The sequence below is a fragment of the Scylla paramamosain genome, chromosome 41 (genome assembly GCF_035594125.1).
Source record: "Scylla paramamosain isolate STU-SP2022 chromosome 41, ASM3559412v1, whole genome shotgun sequence".
Classification (NCBI taxonomy): Eukaryota; Metazoa; Arthropoda; class Malacostraca; order Decapoda; family Portunidae; genus Scylla; species Scylla paramamosain.
This window is the reverse complement of record NC_087191.1, coordinates 8,444,467-8,464,583: the sequence shown is the minus strand read 5'-3', so window position 1 is coordinate 8,464,583 and position 20,117 is coordinate 8,444,467. Positions and strand designations below refer to the sequence as shown.

Sequence of the window (20,117 nt, the reverse complement as noted above, 5' to 3'; positions counted from 1 at the left end):
TTTCTTGGTCTCATAACCCCAAGAGAACATCCCCGGGCCCAGCCATCGCCTCTCACTTAACAGCTCGGCCCTGCTAGTCACGTCACTGCTAGCCTTGCCACAGTGATATATGATTGTCTCTCCCGCCCTCGGTAGTGGTGGTGGTGGTGGTGTTATACTGTTCTTTGTGTGGTTTGATATATATAAAAAATACTGTTGTAGGGAGGTGGGTAATTTTAAACTTTTCAGCTGCAAACCACAACTAAGTAACTTTTTTTTTTCACTTTTCTACCTCACACCACAAAACCAAACGTTTCCCCAACACACACACACACACACTACCCCAATAAAACCACAACAAACCCCAAACCAAACGAAATTTAAACCCCAAACGAACCCAAGACACCCACACACCTCAAACCTGTCTCACCCAACCCACTTCCCACCTTCACGCAACACCCTCACACCTCACGCAACACCCTACTCTTCTTTTACCCCAATGAAACCACAACACACGAAATCAGCCAGTCTTAAACACACCCACACTGACCCAAACCCCATCTCACCACACACGCCCTTATCACCCTCACCTCTCCCCACAGCTACGTGTTCCCGACCATGCAGATGATCGCTGAGGACCTCATTGCCGTCCTGGACCAGCTGAAGGTGAAACTGGTGATTGGTCTTGGTGAGGGAGCCGGCGCTAACATCCTGGCTCGGTTTGGTATGGCGTACCCTGACCGCTGCATGGGGCTCATTCTCATCCACTGCACCTCCACTACCGCTGGGGTGATGGAGCACTTCAAGGACAAGGTGAGGGGGAGGGAGTGGTGTAGGGGTGTGTGTGTGTGGTTGGGTGGAATGGGAGATGGAAGTGTGATGTCGCAGGTGGGGTGGTGGTGGTGGTGGTGGTGTGTGCGTGGATGAGAGGTGGATGAGGGGTGAGTGAATGGTTGTGTTTGTAGAGAGAGATCTATCTATCCATCTGTCTATCTGTCTGTCTGTCTGTCTGTCTGTCTGTCTGTCTGTCTATCTGTCTGTCTCGCGTATACAAAAACCACAGCATTTTTCTGACAAACTTCTCAAGGTTATATACTCGTAGTTTGCAAGTGTAACCCAAAACTAAGAAACTTGATATATACCACAAGGTTCCTTCTTATCCTCCCTTTCCCACGCCCTCTGTCCTCCTCCTCCTCCTTCTCCTCCTCCATCTCATTAACGATAAATTATAATCCTGACTGCTTTTCCTTATGTGTGTAAAAACGCTCTCTCTCTCTCTCTCTCTCTCTCTCTCTCTCTCTCTCTCTCTCTCTCTCTCTCTCTCTCTCAGAAAGCCTATGGAAAAATTGTTAATATTAATTTGTTTGTTTATTGTTTTGTTAATGTGTGTGTGTGTGTGTGTGTGTGTGTGTGTGTGTGTGTGTGTGTGTGTGTGTGTGTCCTGGCTCATTTTCTGTGTTGTGGCGTTGTGTGTTGTGTTAAGTGTTACAGGCGCCGCTGTGGTATTGTTGTGTGTTTGCAAGACCTGCTGTGTCTTGTTATTCTTACGTATGTATGTGAGTGTGTGTGTGTGTAGATAAAGAGGCATTTGTATGTATTCTGCAGTTATGTGTCTCTCTCTCTCTCTCTCTCTCTCTCTCTCTCTCTCTCTCTCTCTCTCTCTCTCTCTCTCTCTCTCTCTCTCTCTCTCTCTCTCTCTCTCTCTCTCTCTCTCTCTCTCTCTCTCTCTCTCTCTCTCTCTCTCTCTAATGGTAGCAACAAAGTAGGTGGAAGTAGGCAGGCGTGTTTCATAGAGGGACTACCACGTGTAGGTCTGATTGCTTCCTGCACCAACCCTTGTATTCTGAGTAGTAGTAGTAGTAGTAGTAGTAGTAGTAGTAGAAAGAAGAAATTAATAGAAAACATCAGTTATATTTTAAAAAGAGAGAAACAGAGACTGAAAGAGGCCTAGAGATAGATAGATAAAGAGAGAGAGAGAGAGAGAGAGAGAGAGAGAGAGAGAGAGAGAGAGAGAGAGAGAGAGAGAGTCTTTTTATCTATCTGTCTATCTGCCACGTGTCTGCCTGATGGCTTCCTGCAGCATCCCTTGTGTCCTGATGTGCCCTTCACCCCCCTCAGATCATCTCCTGGAAGCTGAACAGTGTGGGGATGCATCCAACAGCCGAGCAGTACCTCATCTTCCACAAGTTTGGCCATGTAAGTTATCAAAAGTAATTCTCCATGTTACTGTTGTTATTATTATTGTTATTATTATTATTATTGTTAACGTTATACTTCTAATTTTTTTTTTATGATATATTTAATGATAATGTGGTTTTCTTCCTTTATGAATACTATTATAAAATGTCATTATTATTATTATTATTATTATTATTATTATTATCATTATTATTATTATGAAATGTCTTACTATTATTATCTTCATTATGAACTTTAAACTATTACTATTTCTCTCTTTATTAATGAATATGGAAAGCTCATTTAATTACTATAATGAAATATTTCACTATTACTACTATTATCTGTATCTTAACTATGAATCCTGAATTACTATAATTATTATTACTGTTATTACTCTTATCCTGTCCATCTTCCTTTATAAATGAGTATACAAACCTAATTGATTACTATTATCAAATATTTTATTATTATTATTATTATTATTATTATTATTATTATTATTATTATTATTATTATTATTATTATTTTATTTTTGCTCAATTTCTTTACAAATGAGTATAGAAAGCAATAGGATTTTATTGTATGACTAAAAAAATGATATTCTTCACCTCTTTCTCTTTTATCTTAAGGTCAATATGGATTTTCTTAAGCTCCTCCTCTTCCTCCTCCTCTTCCTCTTCTTTTTCCTCATCCTCATTATCAGGTTCTGTAAATATTGAAGGGAAGATTAATATTCGTGTTCTTTTATAAAACATCCTTCTGTGTCTTGCAGGATATTAAATTTAATGAACTAGGTGGCCTTGTGTGTGTGTGTGTGTGTGTGTGTGTGTGTGTGTGTGTGTGTGTGTGTGTGTGTGTGTGTGTGTGTGTGTGTGTGTGTGTGTGTGTGTCTCTTTCTTCATTAATTTTCTGTCCTTTTGAGTGATAATGACTGTGTGTGTGTGTGTGTGTGTGTGTGTGTGTGTGTGTGTGTGTGTGTGTGTGTGTGTGTGTGTGTGTGTGTGTGTGTGTGTGTGTGTGTGTCATCTTCTTCAGTATTGCTATCCTTGTTGTTGCTATTCTTGTTATTGTTTCTTTGTTTTTTTCTTATTTCCTCTATCGTTCCTGTTTTTTATTATTATTATTTTTTTTATTTGTTTGTTATTATTGCTGTTTGTGTTTGTTGGTGTAGTTATTGTTTATGTTTCTATGATGATGATGATGATGATGATGATGGTGATGATGATGATGGTACAAAATAGTGACGATTTTGTTATTTATGGTGACTGGAGAGGACACAGCAAGGGTATAACACACACACACACACACACACACACACACACACACACACACACACACACACACACACACACACACACACACACAATGGGGGACATCAGACGTCAGTTATGAGATTCTAATGAGAGAGAGAGAGAGAGAGAGAGAGAGAGAGAGAGAGAGAGAGAGAGAGAGAGAGAGAGAGAGAGAGAGAGACTATAAAGGGAGTTTGGGAGACAATTGAGAGAAAGGGAGAGAGAGATAATAGAGACTTGACTTTGGGGGAGAGAGAGAGAGAGAGAGAGAGAGAGAGAGAGAGAGAGAGAGAGAGAGAGAGAGAGAGAGAGAGAGAGAGAGAGAGAGAGAGAGCAAAGAACTAAGACTAAATACATAAAAAAAAATATGCACAAAGAAAAAAACAACAAGAAAGACAAGAATAAGAGAAAAAAGAGAGAGAAACAAACAGACAGACAGACAGACAGACAGACAGACAGACATAAGGTAAGAAAGCAAAAACCTGACTGTAAAACTGTAAAACAAAAAACACAAAGAAAATATAGAAAGACAAGAAATAAAAAGTAAAAGAACAAGAGACTGACAGACAGACAAAGGAAAGAAAACAAAAGAAAAAAAACACACATAAAAGAAAAAAATAGAACTAGAAAGACAAAGAATAAAAGAGGAAATGAAAGTGAATGAGCAAGAGAGAGAGAGAGAGAGAGAGAGAGAGAGAGAGAGAGTCACACAATCCGTAATTAAAGGTATGAATGACATTGTCTCACTCTCTTCCAGATGCTCACTCAGGTAGCCGGCTCGGGACATCCTCACTCCTCCTCCTCCTTCTCCTCCTCTTCCTTAGCCTGTATCTTAGTGTTCCTCCTCCCCCTCCTCCTCCACCCCCTTGCTGTTCCCCCCCACCTCCCCAGACCCTCCACAATGCTAACAGGTTGCTGCAAAGGGTCCCTCTTCAGACACACTTGGTTCTGGCGGGAAATAAGGAGGGTGTAACATGAGGATTGGTTAGAAATGGGAAAGAATGAATCAGATGGGTAAAGACTGAAAGGGATAGGGAAAATAAGAAAAAAAAGATTGTTAGTTTGAATAGGAGTGATGGGATTAATGTAGAACAGGCAGGAAGTTTGAATAGGAGTGATGGGATTAATGTAGAATAGGCAGGAATTAGTGTAGGAAGAAATGGGTAGATTGAGTTTATGAAATGAAAGGGAAATGGTACCTATGTGAATGTGGAAATAGGGGAAAAAAAGTGATGCATAGTAGATAGGAGGAAAAGAAGAAGTGAACAAATAGATGACACAGAAACAAAGAAAGATAGGAAGGGAAAACTACCAAGGATACTTTAATGAAACAAAAAAAAATAGTAAAAGAAATAAAAGGAAAGAGAAAAAAATAAATTAAGAAAAGTCGAGGGTAAAAAATAGGGAAACATTGAGGGAAAAAATAGGAAAAAGAGGAAAAGAATTCAGGAAAAGAGAAGATATAGAAATGGAGGAAAAAAGTTTAGGAAAAGAGGAGAATAATTAGGAAAACATGACAAAAAAGTTTGGGGAAAGAGGAAAATAGTTGACAAAATCAAAACAAAGTTAGCAAAAGTATAAAAATTAATTAGAAAAAACAAGTAAATAAAGCACAGAAAAGAGGAAAATTAGAAAAGAAAAATAGTACATGTAAGGGGAAAAATTAGGGAAAACAAAAAAAAGTTAAAAAGGAAAGAGAAAAAAACAGGAAAAGAGACAAAATAAGGGAAAGAAAAATTAAGAGAGAAAAAAGTAGTGTAGGTAAGAGGGAAAAAATAAAATAAAAAAAGGGATGATTGTTTCCCCTTGCCAGTAACGCCCCTGAATCAAGTGAGTCTGCCGAGGTTGCCCGCTGTATTTGAGTGTGCTGCCATTAATGTATGACTAAATATTGCTGTTGTACTACCACCACCGCCACTACTACTACTACTACTACTACAGCATCATTGTGTCTTTCTATTTCAGTCGCGCATTTTTTGGCTGTGCTGGAAAAAAATTCACCGTGTTATCAATGTTGTTCTTGTTCTTGTTGTTCTTCTAGTGCTCTTGTTCCCACCATTAATAAAAGCACGTTTATTCCCAAGTGTGCGTGCGTGCGTGCGAGCGTGCGTGCGTGTGTGCATACGTGTGTTGGTTCGGAGGTGGAGCTTTGGTGTATGTGTGTGTGTACGTATGTGTGTTTTGAGGCATAGTGAAGTTTTGTCCTTTTTAAACCAAATGACAGAGTAGATTAGAAATGGTGTTATTATTGTTTATTGATTTATTTGTTTATTTACATTTATTCCTGTCTATCCTTTATTTGTTTTCCTTCTGTGTTTCCTCTTCCTCCTCCTGCAGTTTTGATTTTGTGGTTCTTACTAAAACTGGTATTTCTCTCTCTCTCTCTCTCTCTCTCTCTCTCTCTCTCTCTCTCTCTCTCTCTCTCTCTCTCTCTCTCTCTCTCTCTCTCTCTCTCTCTCTCTCTCTCTCTCTCTCTCTCTCTCTCTCTCTCTCTCTCTCTCCCTTTTTGTATTTCATTTGTTATTTATTTATTTACTTTTTGTTTTGGTTTAACCTTTCTCCAATATTTTGTTCTGTATATATATGTACATTTTTTCCTTGCTTATTTCTTTCTCTTTTCTCTTTCTATTCGTATTTTTTTTTTGCAGATTTTTTCTTTTCTTTTATTTTTCCCCCTCTTAAAATGCTTGTTTGCAGATTTTTTCCATTGTTTTTATTTTGCTCTTTTTAAAATGCTTATTTTTCCAGATTTTTAATTTTTTCACCTCTGAAAATAATGCTTTGTTTTTCTCTTACTTAGAATTTGTTGTTATTAATATTATTTTTTTCTTTTAGTTCTGTATATTTTTATGTCATATTCTCTCTCTGTCTATCTGTTTTTTTCTATTTATCCATTTCTTTCTCAGTTTCTCCTCTCTGTCTCTGTCTATCAATCTCTCAATCTCTGTTATTTATATTATTTTATTTTTTATCTACAATTTTTATGCTATATTTCTTTCTGTCTCTCTTCTTTTTATCCATTTCTCAGTTTCTCCCTCTCTCTGTCTACCCATCTCTCTCTCTGTCTATCCACCTCTCTCTCCATCTCTATCTCCCTCTCCCTATCCTTTTCTGTCTCTCCATGTGTCATTGTGTGATAATGATAACAATGCCATGATAAACAATGCCTCTCTCTCTCTCTCTCCTCCTCTCGCCCCTTCACATGTGTTCTGTATTGGACATCCCAGCGCTTAATTGAGGTATTGTAGTCTTGTAGAGGCCCACATTCCTCCCCCTGCCCTGCCGCTTAGCTCTCAGAATGCCTAACTGAATCTAATCTATGCTTCCTCACAGCCGTCTAACTCACCTCAAATGCTGATTAATCTTGTGCTTATCTTATCTCGACTTTCCCAAACTCCTTATTTCTTTGTTAACTTGCTAATTTCTCTCTCTTTCTTGCTCTCTCTCTCTCTAAATCTGAAGCATACTCACTCGCTCATTTGCTCTCTCGCTCACTGACTCATTTATTCATCCTTGTCTTATTTTTTCACTCTTCTATCTCTCTCTCCTCCTCTCTACTTGTTCACTCATTCATTTGTTTAGTCTTCTGTCTTATTCTGTGTCTTTAACTCACTCATTCACTCATTCCTGTTTCTCATTCTCTCTCTCTTTCTCTTTTTCTTTTTCTTCCTCTGCAAACTTGCTAATTTTTCACTCTTATCTGAAGCATTCTCACTCACTCACTTTTTATTTCTCATTCCTTCTCTCTCTTATCTCTCTTTCCTCCTCACCACCTCAACCAACCCCCTCTTCCTTTGTATGTATATTGTATACCTTCCACTTTTTTTGAGAATGAATGAAAATTTTGACACTTCATTCATCTCTCACCGGAAAATGTATTAAGAGTTCCACAAAGTCTTTAATTCCAGGAAATATTTTTAATCTAAGAGTCTTGTGAATATTTTAAGAATCTTTTTCCTTCTTAAATTTTCTTATTGTTTTCCTCCGTCAATTTTTACCAGTGGCCTCCCAAACTTTTCTGCTATAAAAATCTTCCCTACATTTTTTTTTTTATCTTAATCTTCCTGCTCTTAATCTCTGTATATAATCTTGCCTAACCTTCATTTCTCCGTCTTCTCTTTGCTGTTTATTCTTTATCTATCTCATTTTTCTCCATCTTCATCTTTATCATCTATTTATCTCCCTCTTCGTCTAATCTTTTCATCATCTCTATCTATATTTGTCCTCATCTATTCACCATCTCCTCATCCTTATCATCTCTTCATCTTTTTCCATCTTTATCATATCTTTCTATCTTTCTCATTTATTCACTATCTCTTCATCTTTATCATCAATCTATTTTCCTCATATTTTTCATCCATTCTCATTTATCCCTATTCAATCTACCCTCCTCCTCCTCCTCCTCTTCTTCCTGCCTGCGGAATCTAACCTGCATGTGGCTGTCTGTCTATCTGTCTGTCTGTCTGTCTGTCTGTCTGTCTGTCTGTCTGTCTGTCTGTCTGTCTGTCTGCCTGTCTGGTCATAATAACAACCCTTTTTTATATTGGTGTCTAAATGTAACACTAGAACAAAAGACTTGTCCTTGTGTAACGTCATTCCTTACCATTCCCAGTCATTCCCAGTCATTCCAGGCCTCTCAGTGTTCAGTTAATGTTTTGTTAATATTCTGTCATTCCCAGTCATTCCAGCCCTTTCTTAGTGTTGAATTGTGTGTTTTGTTGATGTTAAGAGTCTGAGAGAGCTGTCCTGTTCCTAAGATATCAGCAAGTGTTGCAATGCCCCAGTGTTCGAGATTGTACATTTGTCTTGCTTGTCGTGTCACAAAGCTCAGTTTTTCACCCCTCCCATCCCACTGAAAGAAGAAATACAATAGGTCCGTTTATTTCTCTCACACGCGTTAGAAATGACGTTATATGAAGAGACGCTGTACATATTTATAAGTACTTTATTCATACTTAATACATGTGTATGTGTATGTATTTCCCTCCTTGTTTTTTGTACTTGTTTTGGTTTTGTAAATGTTCGTATATAACTTTTTTTTTTTAATGTTGGCTTCTAAAAAAACTGGCAGCATTTTATTTTTATTTATCTATTTTTTTATTGTGTTTACTTAAGAGCAATTTGATAGTCGCTTGTTTGTTGCTCATCGCCTCAGGACACGAGCAGCGACGCTTTCCTCAGTTGTAGTGCCGGCAGTGCCAAACACAGGGAGCCGCTGCCACCGCCCACTAGATAGATGGTGCCGCTCTCTGTGTCCCTCACTTTCCGCCGTACAGTTAGCGCCACTAGCTGCTCCTTTAGTCTGCCTGTGTCTTATGCCTTCACCGGTCACATGGACATGCGTATTTTTTCCCCCACAAGCCCTGAGATATAAGCAAGCCTGTCCCTGTAGCCTGATAGAGGAGCCATGTATGGGGGTCCTCAAGTTATGACAGAGTTTACAGTTATGTTCCTAAGTTATGTTTCTTTGCTGTGTCATAAACTTATTCTCTGGGTCAGGTAATTAGTGCTTTAAGCTGGGGAGCAAATTAGAGGACCTTCCCCAAGTGGCTGGGGGTTCTAATTTTTAGATGTGTCACAGACCCAGTCATATGGAGCCCGCCTGCACACGCCATGCTAAGTGTCGCGCTGCCGTGATGGTTGCAGCGAGTGACATATACGACTGCTATAAATGACTGTGTGTTTTCAATATGTGAAGTTTTATCTGCATTCTGATCACACTCGTGCTCACGAGTTTTTCCTATTTAATGTAATAATATATTTCAGCATTCAATGATAAACTGCTGAAAATAGCGAGCATAAGTAAAATATGTTATAAACTTTTTTTAACATCTTCACAGTTCAACTCGTAATTCCATTTTCTTTTTTGTGTCAAGTTTTTACAATACATCTTGACTGTACAGCCACTGCTGAGTGTGGTGGCGTCAACCAAAGCTGGCTGTCCCGTATGTGAAGTGTGTTATGGCAAATAAGCAGAATGCGGCAAAGCGGAGGGTCTGACGAAAGAAGGTCATGAAACAAGAAAGATGTGCCGTCAAAAGTTACCAACTGGGAGGTGTTTCCGAGACTGAAATGACTAATTTTATATGCGATGGACACCAAAAGGTGCTCCTGGCCAAATCACCGCTGTGCCCTCCAGGGGCCAGGCAGAGCAGTGGGTTGTAGAGATGTGCGCTAACAAAATTAGAACCCCTTCGCTCCACTCAGAAAAAAAAAAAAAAGTAGGGGGACTCTACAAAAACAAGACAAGCAGTGGCAGCATCATGACCACTAAAGTAACCAGCAGACAGAGATCCAGACCATTGTAAACTGAGAACCCCCTGTAATGGTGAAGGTAATGAGAAAGTTAAAGAGACAGGCTTGCTTACACTCATCCCTTACAAGTCCTGAAATGTTGGTAAGACTGTTCCTGTAGCCTTGTGTTGGTGAAGGCAGGAAGGGACAAACTTGCTTACATGATAGAAGGATATGATACTCCCCCTCCTCCTCCATAAGCTGCTCAATAGACTGGCAGCATAAAGCACACATTGGGAAGTCGTCAGCACACACACACTGCTGGTTGCTGTGTTAGGTTGTACAGGGATGTAGAGCGAGTCACTAGGAATGTTAATCGGAAAGGAAGAGTGTTAGTTCAGGTTAGTTCTAGTTGTGCCTTGCTAAAACGGATTGTCTAGCAAGAAATGTTAGTCATAAAGGAAGGGTATAGGTTCAGGATAATTCTCCAGCCATGCCTTGCTAAGATTGGGTGGCTATGAAGGTGTGTGAATCATAAGGAAAGGGTGTAGGTTCAGGATGATTTTGCAGCCATGCCTTATTAAAACTAAGTGTCTAGCAAGGAAGGGTTCAGGTTAGTTTGTACCAATGCCTCACTCAATACTCAGTACTCGGCTGTATTAAAAGAAACTCGGTAGTTTGTAGACATGAGCCAGTGCTGTCAATACAAAAATCACCAATCAAAACTTGGCATTTGTGAGCACTTGATAATCTGTGATGGGATAAATTTTTTTTTATTTTCACTGCTATTTGCCACATCCTCCTTAATCACTAGCCACTGTTAGACATCTTGTTCTGCAGCCACGTCCAAACATTACACTGGCTAGAAATTACAAAAACCTACCCTTGTAATCTCTTTCTTGTAGATGCTTATAAAAATATTGTACATTGTTTTTTGTGTCTAGAATTGTTGCATATTGTAGGGAAAGAACTAAGGAACTGCCTGTGACACTTTAATCCCAAAGAGAGCACAGAAAAGTTGTAATAGTCTCCTTTGTAATCCTGTCACCACAAGGCAAGGAGGAAACAAAAGCAGAGCACACATACAGTACCTGCCTGGGTGGTGGCTGTGCTGACGGCTTCCCACTGCAAACCCACATAAGGAACCCAACGTGAAACCATCAAAGCTCCCCTGAGTCACAAACTGTCTAGCCCTTAGTGAGACAGGCTGCCCCTCGAAATTTAGGTGTGATATATACAGCCATACTGACAAGCACATTGCAGCAACAAGTACAAACCAGAACAGATACAGAACATTGCACAACATAACAGTGAACTAAACCAACCTAACACAGTGTACAGTATGTTCTTTTAACACCTACACCTAAGAATACCTAATATGTACATGGTAAGTGCATCAACATATCACAACAATAAGATATTAACACTAACACCAACACAGGCTCCATGCGAAGTATACTTTTTTTTTTAATGCACAATTTCAAAATACTGCTTAACTAAATTTTTAAAAAGCTACAGGCTTGAAAAAAAAATTAAATAAACGTGCAGTAATGTATTTTTAAGATTATTGTTTTGTATTTTTTTGTAACTAAATTTTTTTTTTTAGGGTTATCGTTTTGTACTTTTTTTTAACTCACGAAATCAAAATACTACTTAACTAAATTTTAAAAAAGATACAAACTTAAAAAAAATAAATAAATAAATAATAAACGTGCATTGATGTATTTTTAAGATTATTATTTTGTATTTTCTTGTAACTAATTTTTTGGGGGGGTATCTAAAGGTTATTGTTTTGTACTTTTTTTTTTTTTTCGAAACTACCCAAAATATTGTATTGAAAATCGTTTGGCATTTTATTTACTTTTTATTTTTATTGCTTTTTTCACCAATTGTACATTTTCAGTATTTCACTCACAGCAAAAAAATAAAATAAAATTAAAAATAAATAAAAAAAACTTCCTAAAGTAAACAAAACACACAATTAACTTCAAACAATTCACAAGGAACTGTTTTTTAATAAGTAGAGTAGTCACCACCACTAACATTTGGGGTCACACTTTCTACTAACCCTGAGACCACAGCACTAACTTTTAACTATTGGGAACACACCACTAACCAGGTACAGTGTTGGTCAAGAGTCAAGATACCCACTCTCTTCCATTATTCCCATTTTCTCTCAATCTTTGGGTTGTATTTTTGAATGTTTTTAGTGCCTTATCTCGACTGAGTTTCAAGAGGCTGTAGTGGAAGTTATTGGGGTTTTCAGGGGTTTTTATCATCCTAGTGTTAATTTATTAGAGTTTTCAAATGTATGATTCTAGTGTTAAGTTTGGGATTTTCAGTTATTTTTATGATTGATTAAAAACCCATGTCATTTCAACTAGAGCCTTTGGAAAGTAGTGGAAGTGTGGCACAGAGGTGTTTTGGAATGTGGCCCAATATATGAGAGAATGGAAGACTGAGACAAACAAAACAAACAGAGGGAGAGGAGAGGTTACTCACTCTGACCATCACTGTACCACTAACTTGGATGGGAAACTTAAGTAATTGAATACACTGACTAATTCTTTGATTATTGAGCTCAAAATTTCCAATTGGCTCTTTATATGTACCAAAAAATAAATAAATAAATAAATAAAAAAAATCGATCTGATTGGTGGAATTGTTTTAATGTCACGAAGCTTTGAAGTGAAGCCGTGACATGAAGAGAAGTGAGTGTACCTCAGTTGGATATGAGATACACTTCAGACGAATTGGCTATTGATGAAATGATATGCTTAAATTTTGTTTTGGACATATCCAAAATCACTCACACACTCACCCACCCACACACACACACACACACACACACACACACACACACACACACACACACACACACACACACACACACACACACACACACACACACACACACACGTCACAGTTCACCTCCCACACCATGAAAACAACATTGCCCAGTTCATTTTAAAACATAAAGACTAATTTATTAAAAAGATAAAATATAGCTTCATATTCACAGACTAAGAAGAAAAAAATAATAATTTGCCTTAAAAAAATTGACAAAATTTTTTTTCTTAACACATTAAAAACAAAAAAAAGTAAAAAAAATAATAAAACAATCAATTCTAGCTCACAAACATGATCAAAAAATATTACACACTTCAATCTTTCTATAAATAAATAAAAAAAGACCTAAAAAACAAAACAAAATAAACACTCAAAAAAACACAGGCACACACACAAAAAGCTCCCACACAAACACACCCACAAAGAAACACACCCAGTCACTAATCCGTCCCTCCGATCCTTCCCACAGCAACTGGACTCTGCGGAGAACAAGGAGAGGCTGATCAAGGAGTACCAGGACCGCCTTCAGAGCAAGATCAACCCCAAGAACCTCAGGAAATACGTTGAGGCCTTCCTGAAGTGAGTACTGGCCTGACATCACCTGGGAGGCAGTTAATATACATGTTCTTGCATTCATCCACTTTTCCAAATTATAATGATTTCTAACTTACCATCCTCTCCCTTAAAAACTCCTAACTTTACAGGCAAACTCTCCCAACCTCCCATTCTCCCCTGCTATACATCTCTCCCACAAACACCTAACTTTCCACTCCTTCCCTAGGCGCTCTGATCTGTCTGGCAAACTGGAGTCCAAGCTGAAGGTGGAGACGCTGCTGGTGACGGGCGCCAAGGCCTCCCACGTCCACACAGTCCACACTATGCACCAGAGTTGTAACAAGCAGAAGGCATCGCTGCTCAAGATTGATGATGTGGGAGATGTGCTGGCTGAATGCGTGAGTTGATGTGTTGGGGTGTTGTTGGTGCCTTGTTTTGATTGGTGGATTGGTTTTGTTTTTTTCTGTATTAGTTTTAGTTAGGTTTTCCTTGCCCATTTTATTCTCGGTGTTATTTAAGGCTTATTTTTTTGCTTCATTGTATCATTTGGTTCTGTTTGGTGTCATTCCTCACCACAGCATCCCTGTCCTGTCTCCATGCAGTCTGAGAAGTTTGGCTAGTCCTGTGGAATTTTCTTTCTTTATCTCAGTGTTATCTTTGACACACTTTGGCTCTTTATTGTATCACTTGGTTTTGTTCAGTAATGTTTTCTTGATCTTCTGTATCTCAGTCTTGGTGTTATCCTTGACAGTGTTGGCTCAGTATTGCCTCAGTAGGAACTGTTTGCTGTCACTGTATAGTTCAATTTGCCAGCAGTCTTCATCACTACACTCCTCTCCTGTCTCCTTGCAGCCTGAGAAGTTTGCCCAGTCAATGCAGCTGTTCTGCAAGGGCCTGGGTGTGCTGACCTCACTGCCGTTGAGTGGCGTGGACCGCCAGCGCACCTTCAGTGGCTCCTCCACGGATGACGAGACGCGCCCACGCCGGCAGCGCACCATGAGTATGGAGGAGTACGATACACCCAACCTGAGACGCTTCTCCTTCTCCTCCACTCAGACGGCCGCCAACTAGAGGCCGCAACCCCTTGCTGTCTGGCGGCCCTCACCATGGCTCTTTCTCACCCCCTCCCCCCTCCCCCCCAGGCCACTGTGCCTTCCCCCCACACCCCACAGCCCCCATCCCCCCCCAACCCATGTGCAGTCTCCCCCTGGCCCATACACACTTGGAGGCCTTTTTCCAATGATCCCCGGTGGGTGTGGCTTCTCCCCCCAGCACCAGTGCCCCCTCCGGAGGGATGCATTTAGCACCTGTTGACCCCTCGAGGCCTGGTGCTGGGGTGCAACTCCCTGAGGTTGACCTGGCCACCCTGCAGCCTGGGTCGTGAGGGAGGGCAGCCCCAAACACCCACAGTGGTGACCCGGCGCGGCGGCGCCCTCTCTGCAGCCGGGGCATGCTGCGGGGTCAGGTCAAGGCTGCCACCCACCACAAGAGAATGGCCTTTGTTGTGGAATTGTTGAATCCAAGTTATATATATATAAATATATATATATATATAGATAGATATATATAGATCTATAGATACTTGCTGCCCCTCTTCGCCTCGGCCCGTTGGGAGGCGCAGGCGTTACAGTAATAATACACAACTACCTAGAGTGAGACATTGATCACAGTCAAGTAATTGTCAAAATGACGCGTGTTTGTATGCACTGCTTGTGGCCAGAGAGAACAAGGCTTTCCAAATCTTGTTTACAGCTCAACTCGTAGCCTCCATAGCCGTGTACATAACAACACCAGCGCTAGGCAGGCGCCGCCGTGCCGCTCATTGTTGCTCTTGTTTTCTTGAGGTTTTTTGTACGCCCGCCACTGGTGCACTCCATACCACACTACGCCACCCTCACCACTCCGTGGGGACACCAGCACTGAGGGGAATGCCTTGCATCACCACCACCACTTTTCATACTGTTGCAATCAAATATCACTATCAAACATTGAAATATTTGTACACTTTTTGTCAGACATTCAGACTTTTAATACTTTTGACAGATGTTCAGATTTTTTTAACAATTTGTCAAATGTTCAAATTTCGTTTTACATTTTTTGCAGAACTTTTTTTTTTTTAATGTTCAGATATTTTACACACTTTTTTGTTGAACATCTAAATATTTCCTAACATTTTTCACCAAACATTCAAACTGCCACACACTTGTCATCATTCATGCTGCTTATCAGTGGAGGACGACAGCCAGACGGTGGTGGCTCCCCACAGTGGATGGTGCAGTGCTGCAGTGACTACCTAACTGTGAATTGTTGATCCTTGGTGCCGCTCAAGGACTGCCCTGCACCGGTCCTCGGCCATATGTCAAAACTTGTATATAGGACATCACGTGTACTGTACATCGCAGCAGGAGGTTTTGAGTGGCGAAGTTTGTTGTTGTGTGTTTTTTTGCATCAAGGACACTTACTCATGCCAGGTAAACACGAGTGACAAAGAGAACACATTCCTCGCAACATGTATAGGAGAGAGAGTGACAGATCTTTCCACACACACACACATACACACACACACACAGATGGACAGACACCTACACACACACACCAAACACCTCACCACTTCAGTTATCACACACAGACCAACAATACGCATTTTTCTCCTTGCTGGTGTCTTCAAGAGGAGGAGAACTTGGCGGGAATAGAGTACGTGTAACAAAAAGAAGCAAACGTGGAAGTACTGCAACTACTAACTGCCAACAACAAAATGATTTATAACAATTTAGCTCTTGCCAGCATAGCCTGCAACACACACATTGGACAGCACCGAGATAGCACCAAAACACTAAATCGCACCAAAAAACAGAGCATAGAGTAACTTTTTTCTCCCGTCAATAGAAGTTTGAGCCTCGTATTTAGCAACGATCTGATGTGTGTTTGCAGTTACTATCTTAGGCTTTCATAGGGGTTAGACATCGTAGAGGACTATTTGCTCAGCTGTCTATTTGGAAACACGAAAATAAGGCTTTGTTGCTCTAATCGCGCCTAGAACACAGCCTTCCAGTCCACCGCCGTCACTCTTGCTGGCCTGAGTGTGGCAGAGACTGGCTGTGTTCCTTCGTGATGGATGTATACCTTTGACACTTCCTCTTTCCACCTATTCTGTCTGTTTCTAAATGGACAGACTGATGTACTTTAGGGATCGTAGAAACCATAGATTTGTCCTAGTACACACACACACACACACACACACACACACACACACACACACACACACACACACACACACACACACACACACACACACACACACACACACACACACACACACACACACACACACACACACACACACACACACATGGCTTGCCTAACAAAGCATGGTTACCTATCATCTCTTGATTATCTCATTCTTGTCTTTATCTGTATGTTTAGAGAAAAGATGATAAAAAGAGAAAAAAATTATTGTTCTATTCAGGTGATAGTGCTTAATCTCACACACACACACACACACACACACACACACACACACACACACACACACACACACACACACACACACACACACACACACACACACACACACACACACACACACACACACACACACACACTTTAAGAATCGCGCCTCATTTCAGCATTTTCCTTTTTTTATTTCAATTAATATTTTTAGCAGGTTAATTAGCCCCCACCTCCACCATAATGTTCTTTGAGAGATAATGTACAATAATCACATGTACTACATAATTATTAATACAGTATTTTTACTAAAGTTTCATGCTGTTTTATTCTCCCTCCGCTGAGCCCCGAGTGACAAGACCTGCAGGAGACCCACATGGGGCAAGGCAGATCAGAGGTCAAGGCAGGCAACCCATAAATGTGGCTCTGTGGGTGCCTGCAGAGTGGGGCAGGTGTGGCTGTATGTACATTATTATCATTATTGCTATTATTATTATTATTACTATTATTATTATTATTATTACTATTATTATTATTATCATTATTGTTATAGTAGTAGTAGTAGTAGTAGTAATTATTTTGAAATCTCACAAAGAAAAAATTAGATACATAATATTCCATCTAAATTAGTGGTTCCCAAACGGGGTAATGTAAAATTTTTATGAGTAGTGGAGAATGACGGAGAGTGAATACCTCTGGAAATTGGAAAAAAAAAAAAAAATGGTACCTGGCATTAGAATTATTGTTAGTTTGGTGTGTAAAGTTGTTATGTAAACCTATAATAATTAAGTGATAAAGTTAAACTGAATAACAGTAAACATAAAACACTCCTATACAGTGTTAGAAAAGAAGAAATACTATGGGCCAGATTGTTAAAAAAAGATTCCTTCCCTTAGAGAAACCCTCACGAGAGTCTCTCAGCTCCTTAAGGGTTCACGATATCAATAAACCATTCCTGTCCTTTCCTTCACGTGTTTCTCTCATAGTATGGTTTGCTGTGTCAGGAAGGAGTCCTGTGTGCTTAGCAATCTTTTAGTAGCTACTGTTTACCCAGAAAAAGTAAGTCTCTAAACTTTCCCATACCTCATTTTTAGATCAGATAAGACTGTTTTTCTAGTTTATTGTTACTTTTTATAAGTTTAATGATGAAATCATCTTTTGTTTGTAATAAAAAGGCTGCCTTGATGCTGGAGTGTGGCAAAATACACGCCTTACCCTGCCAGTTTCATCCAATTAATTGATAAGATGAGCATATTTCCTTAGTTTTATGTCATTTGCTACCAGTTTCTTAACAAAGGTAACCTGTAGGAGTAATATGAAGAACATTCTACATTCCTTTTCTTTAATTAGACGATGGCAAAATATCTGTGCTGTGAATATCTTGCAATATTTATTTTTTGACAATTTATTGCCAAGATCATCTCATATTCTTTGTTATTGGTACTTATAAGCTATACAATGACAAACTTAAGCAGACGGGGAGGGTGGGGGGAGGTATAGGGTGAAATTAGTTGGAAGATTGATTAGAAAAAATAATAAATCCTTCTTATTGTTATAGACTAATACAATTATGAAAACGATAGTGAAGTGTTGTGCAAATGTCATCTTAATTCATGGGATTAGATATATTGTAACTTGTTAAACCTTACCTCAACCTTACTTCACCTAACCTTAGCTCATTAAACTGACGTAAACTTAACCTTACTTCACCTAACTTAAATTTAGTAAATGGATCAAATATAACCTTAACCTTACTTAACCTAAAAAACCTATTAAACTAATCAGACCTGACGTTAACGTAACTACTAAGCTAACTTAACCTCATTAAACTTATCAAACCTAATCTTTACCTGCTACATCTCCTTTTTGACAGGATTCCCTGTGCCACCATATCTTCAGTTTCCGATTGCTATGCAGTTCATTGCTACTGGAGATCATCAAAGAACAATAGGTGACTGCCACGATGTGTCGCAGCCAACAGTCAGTGAGTGCTTCCAGACTGCTTCAACAACAGTTGCCAGTAGGAGCAGGGATAACATCTTTCCTCCCTCAGGCAATAATTTGCTGCAATGTTCAGGTAATGCCAGGTGTTGTAGGGACCACTGATTGTACCCATATTGTCATTTCTAATCCGAGCGACGGAATCTCTCGCAGCTCGCAGCACTGAAGATACCGCTTGCATGACGACGGAATCTTTCGTGGGAAGGAATCGTTTAAGAATACAGCATATATATATATATATATATATATATATATATATATATATATATATATATATATATATATATATATATATATATATATATATATATATATATATATATATATATATATATATATATATATATATATATCAATACTGGGCACGTCCTGGCGAGGGCTGCTGACTGACTATCCTGAGGCATACTTGTTAACACACACACACACACACACACACACACACATATATATATATATATATATATATATATATATATATATATATATATATATATATATATATATATATATATATATATATATATATATATATATATATATATATATATGTGTGTGTGTGTGTGTGTGTTAACAAGTATGCCTCAGGATAATAATTCAGCAGCCCTCGCCAGGACGTGCCCAGTATTAACATTTCGTGGCAAGGACATCACTATTAATGTGGCGTGCCGAATTGGACAACAAGCTGAAAAGTCGGAGAGTCAATGGTCGGTCTAAATAGTTACTTTTGCCCTGTGCCAGATTTGAAAGACTTACCCAACCCTTTGAATTAATTTTTAATCCATGCACATTTAACAGAACTGTGGGGGAGGTGTCCATCCTCCCGTGGCTGTAGTATTGGTCATTACCTGCAGTCCTCTTCCACCATAATTATTCGTCTTCTTCCTTCCACACTCACACATCACTTTAGATTATTATAAAGCGTTAATGGAAAAAAGTGGGGGAGAGATCCCGGCCCATGGAAACCTAACCAGATTGTTCAACACATTGCAGCACAACATTTTTCTCATGAAAAAAAAAAAAAATGGAGGTATAATGGGAGGAGTCGGCATGACATCACGAATGTGAAGCCAGTGCGCTATTAGTCCGCTGTCGCCCCTACCTTCCTTACACCCTAAACATTTCCAGCTGAGCACTGAAAGTATGGAGAAACGCCGGTGTACTGCAACTTATTTAGTTCTTTTTTTTTTTTTTTTTTTTGCTGTTCCTTCCAGGCTGCCCATCATATCTTTGACCACAAAAGACTGCAATAGTGGTGCTGTGCCGTGCCACTATTAATTAGGCAGTAAATCAGATCATGTGTTTTTCTACTTGGGTGAAGTATGGGAAGCTGTCTTTGGGGCGGAAATGTGGGTGGATAAGATTATGTTCACATATACATACATGTACATACATATAGGTTACCGCCAACAGTGGTGCTGACGGTTATGGAAGTAACGATGGAAGGAATAGGTATAAAGACAAATATGTATACTAAATAACATGTTCCGTGTTATGAGAGTTGAAGTGAACTAGTGTATTAAATTCTGGTGCTATTAAAGTTAAGTAAATGAGAGATGTAATGAAACTGAGCGTGAGAGT

At 39.3% G+C, this 20,117-nt stretch overlaps 1 protein-coding gene across 2 annotated transcripts in view; it reads left to right on the top strand.

Moving 5' to 3' along the window:
• LOC135092926 (uncharacterized protein ZK1073.1-like) overlaps positions 1 to 16,855 on the top strand; it is a 46,450-nt gene extending 29,595 nt beyond the window's left edge. The window contains exons 5-10 of one of the 2 annotated variants that reach the window (XM_063991726.1): positions 582 to 792; positions 2,098 to 2,175; positions 6,680 to 6,691; positions 13,006 to 13,115; positions 13,318 to 13,489; positions 13,944 to 16,855. In XM_063991726.1, coding sequence (XP_063847796.1) covers positions 582 to 792; positions 2,098 to 2,175; positions 6,680 to 6,691; positions 13,006 to 13,115; positions 13,318 to 13,489; positions 13,944 to 14,162 — 802 coding nt within the window. In that variant the 3' untranslated portion in view covers positions 14,163 to 16,855. The remainder of the gene's footprint in view (positions 1 to 581; positions 793 to 2,097; positions 2,176 to 6,679; positions 6,692 to 13,005; positions 13,116 to 13,317; positions 13,490 to 13,943) is intronic. The other variant, XM_063991727.1, reaches the window with a different exon arrangement.
• Positions 16,856 to 20,117: the final 3,262 nt, after the last annotated feature.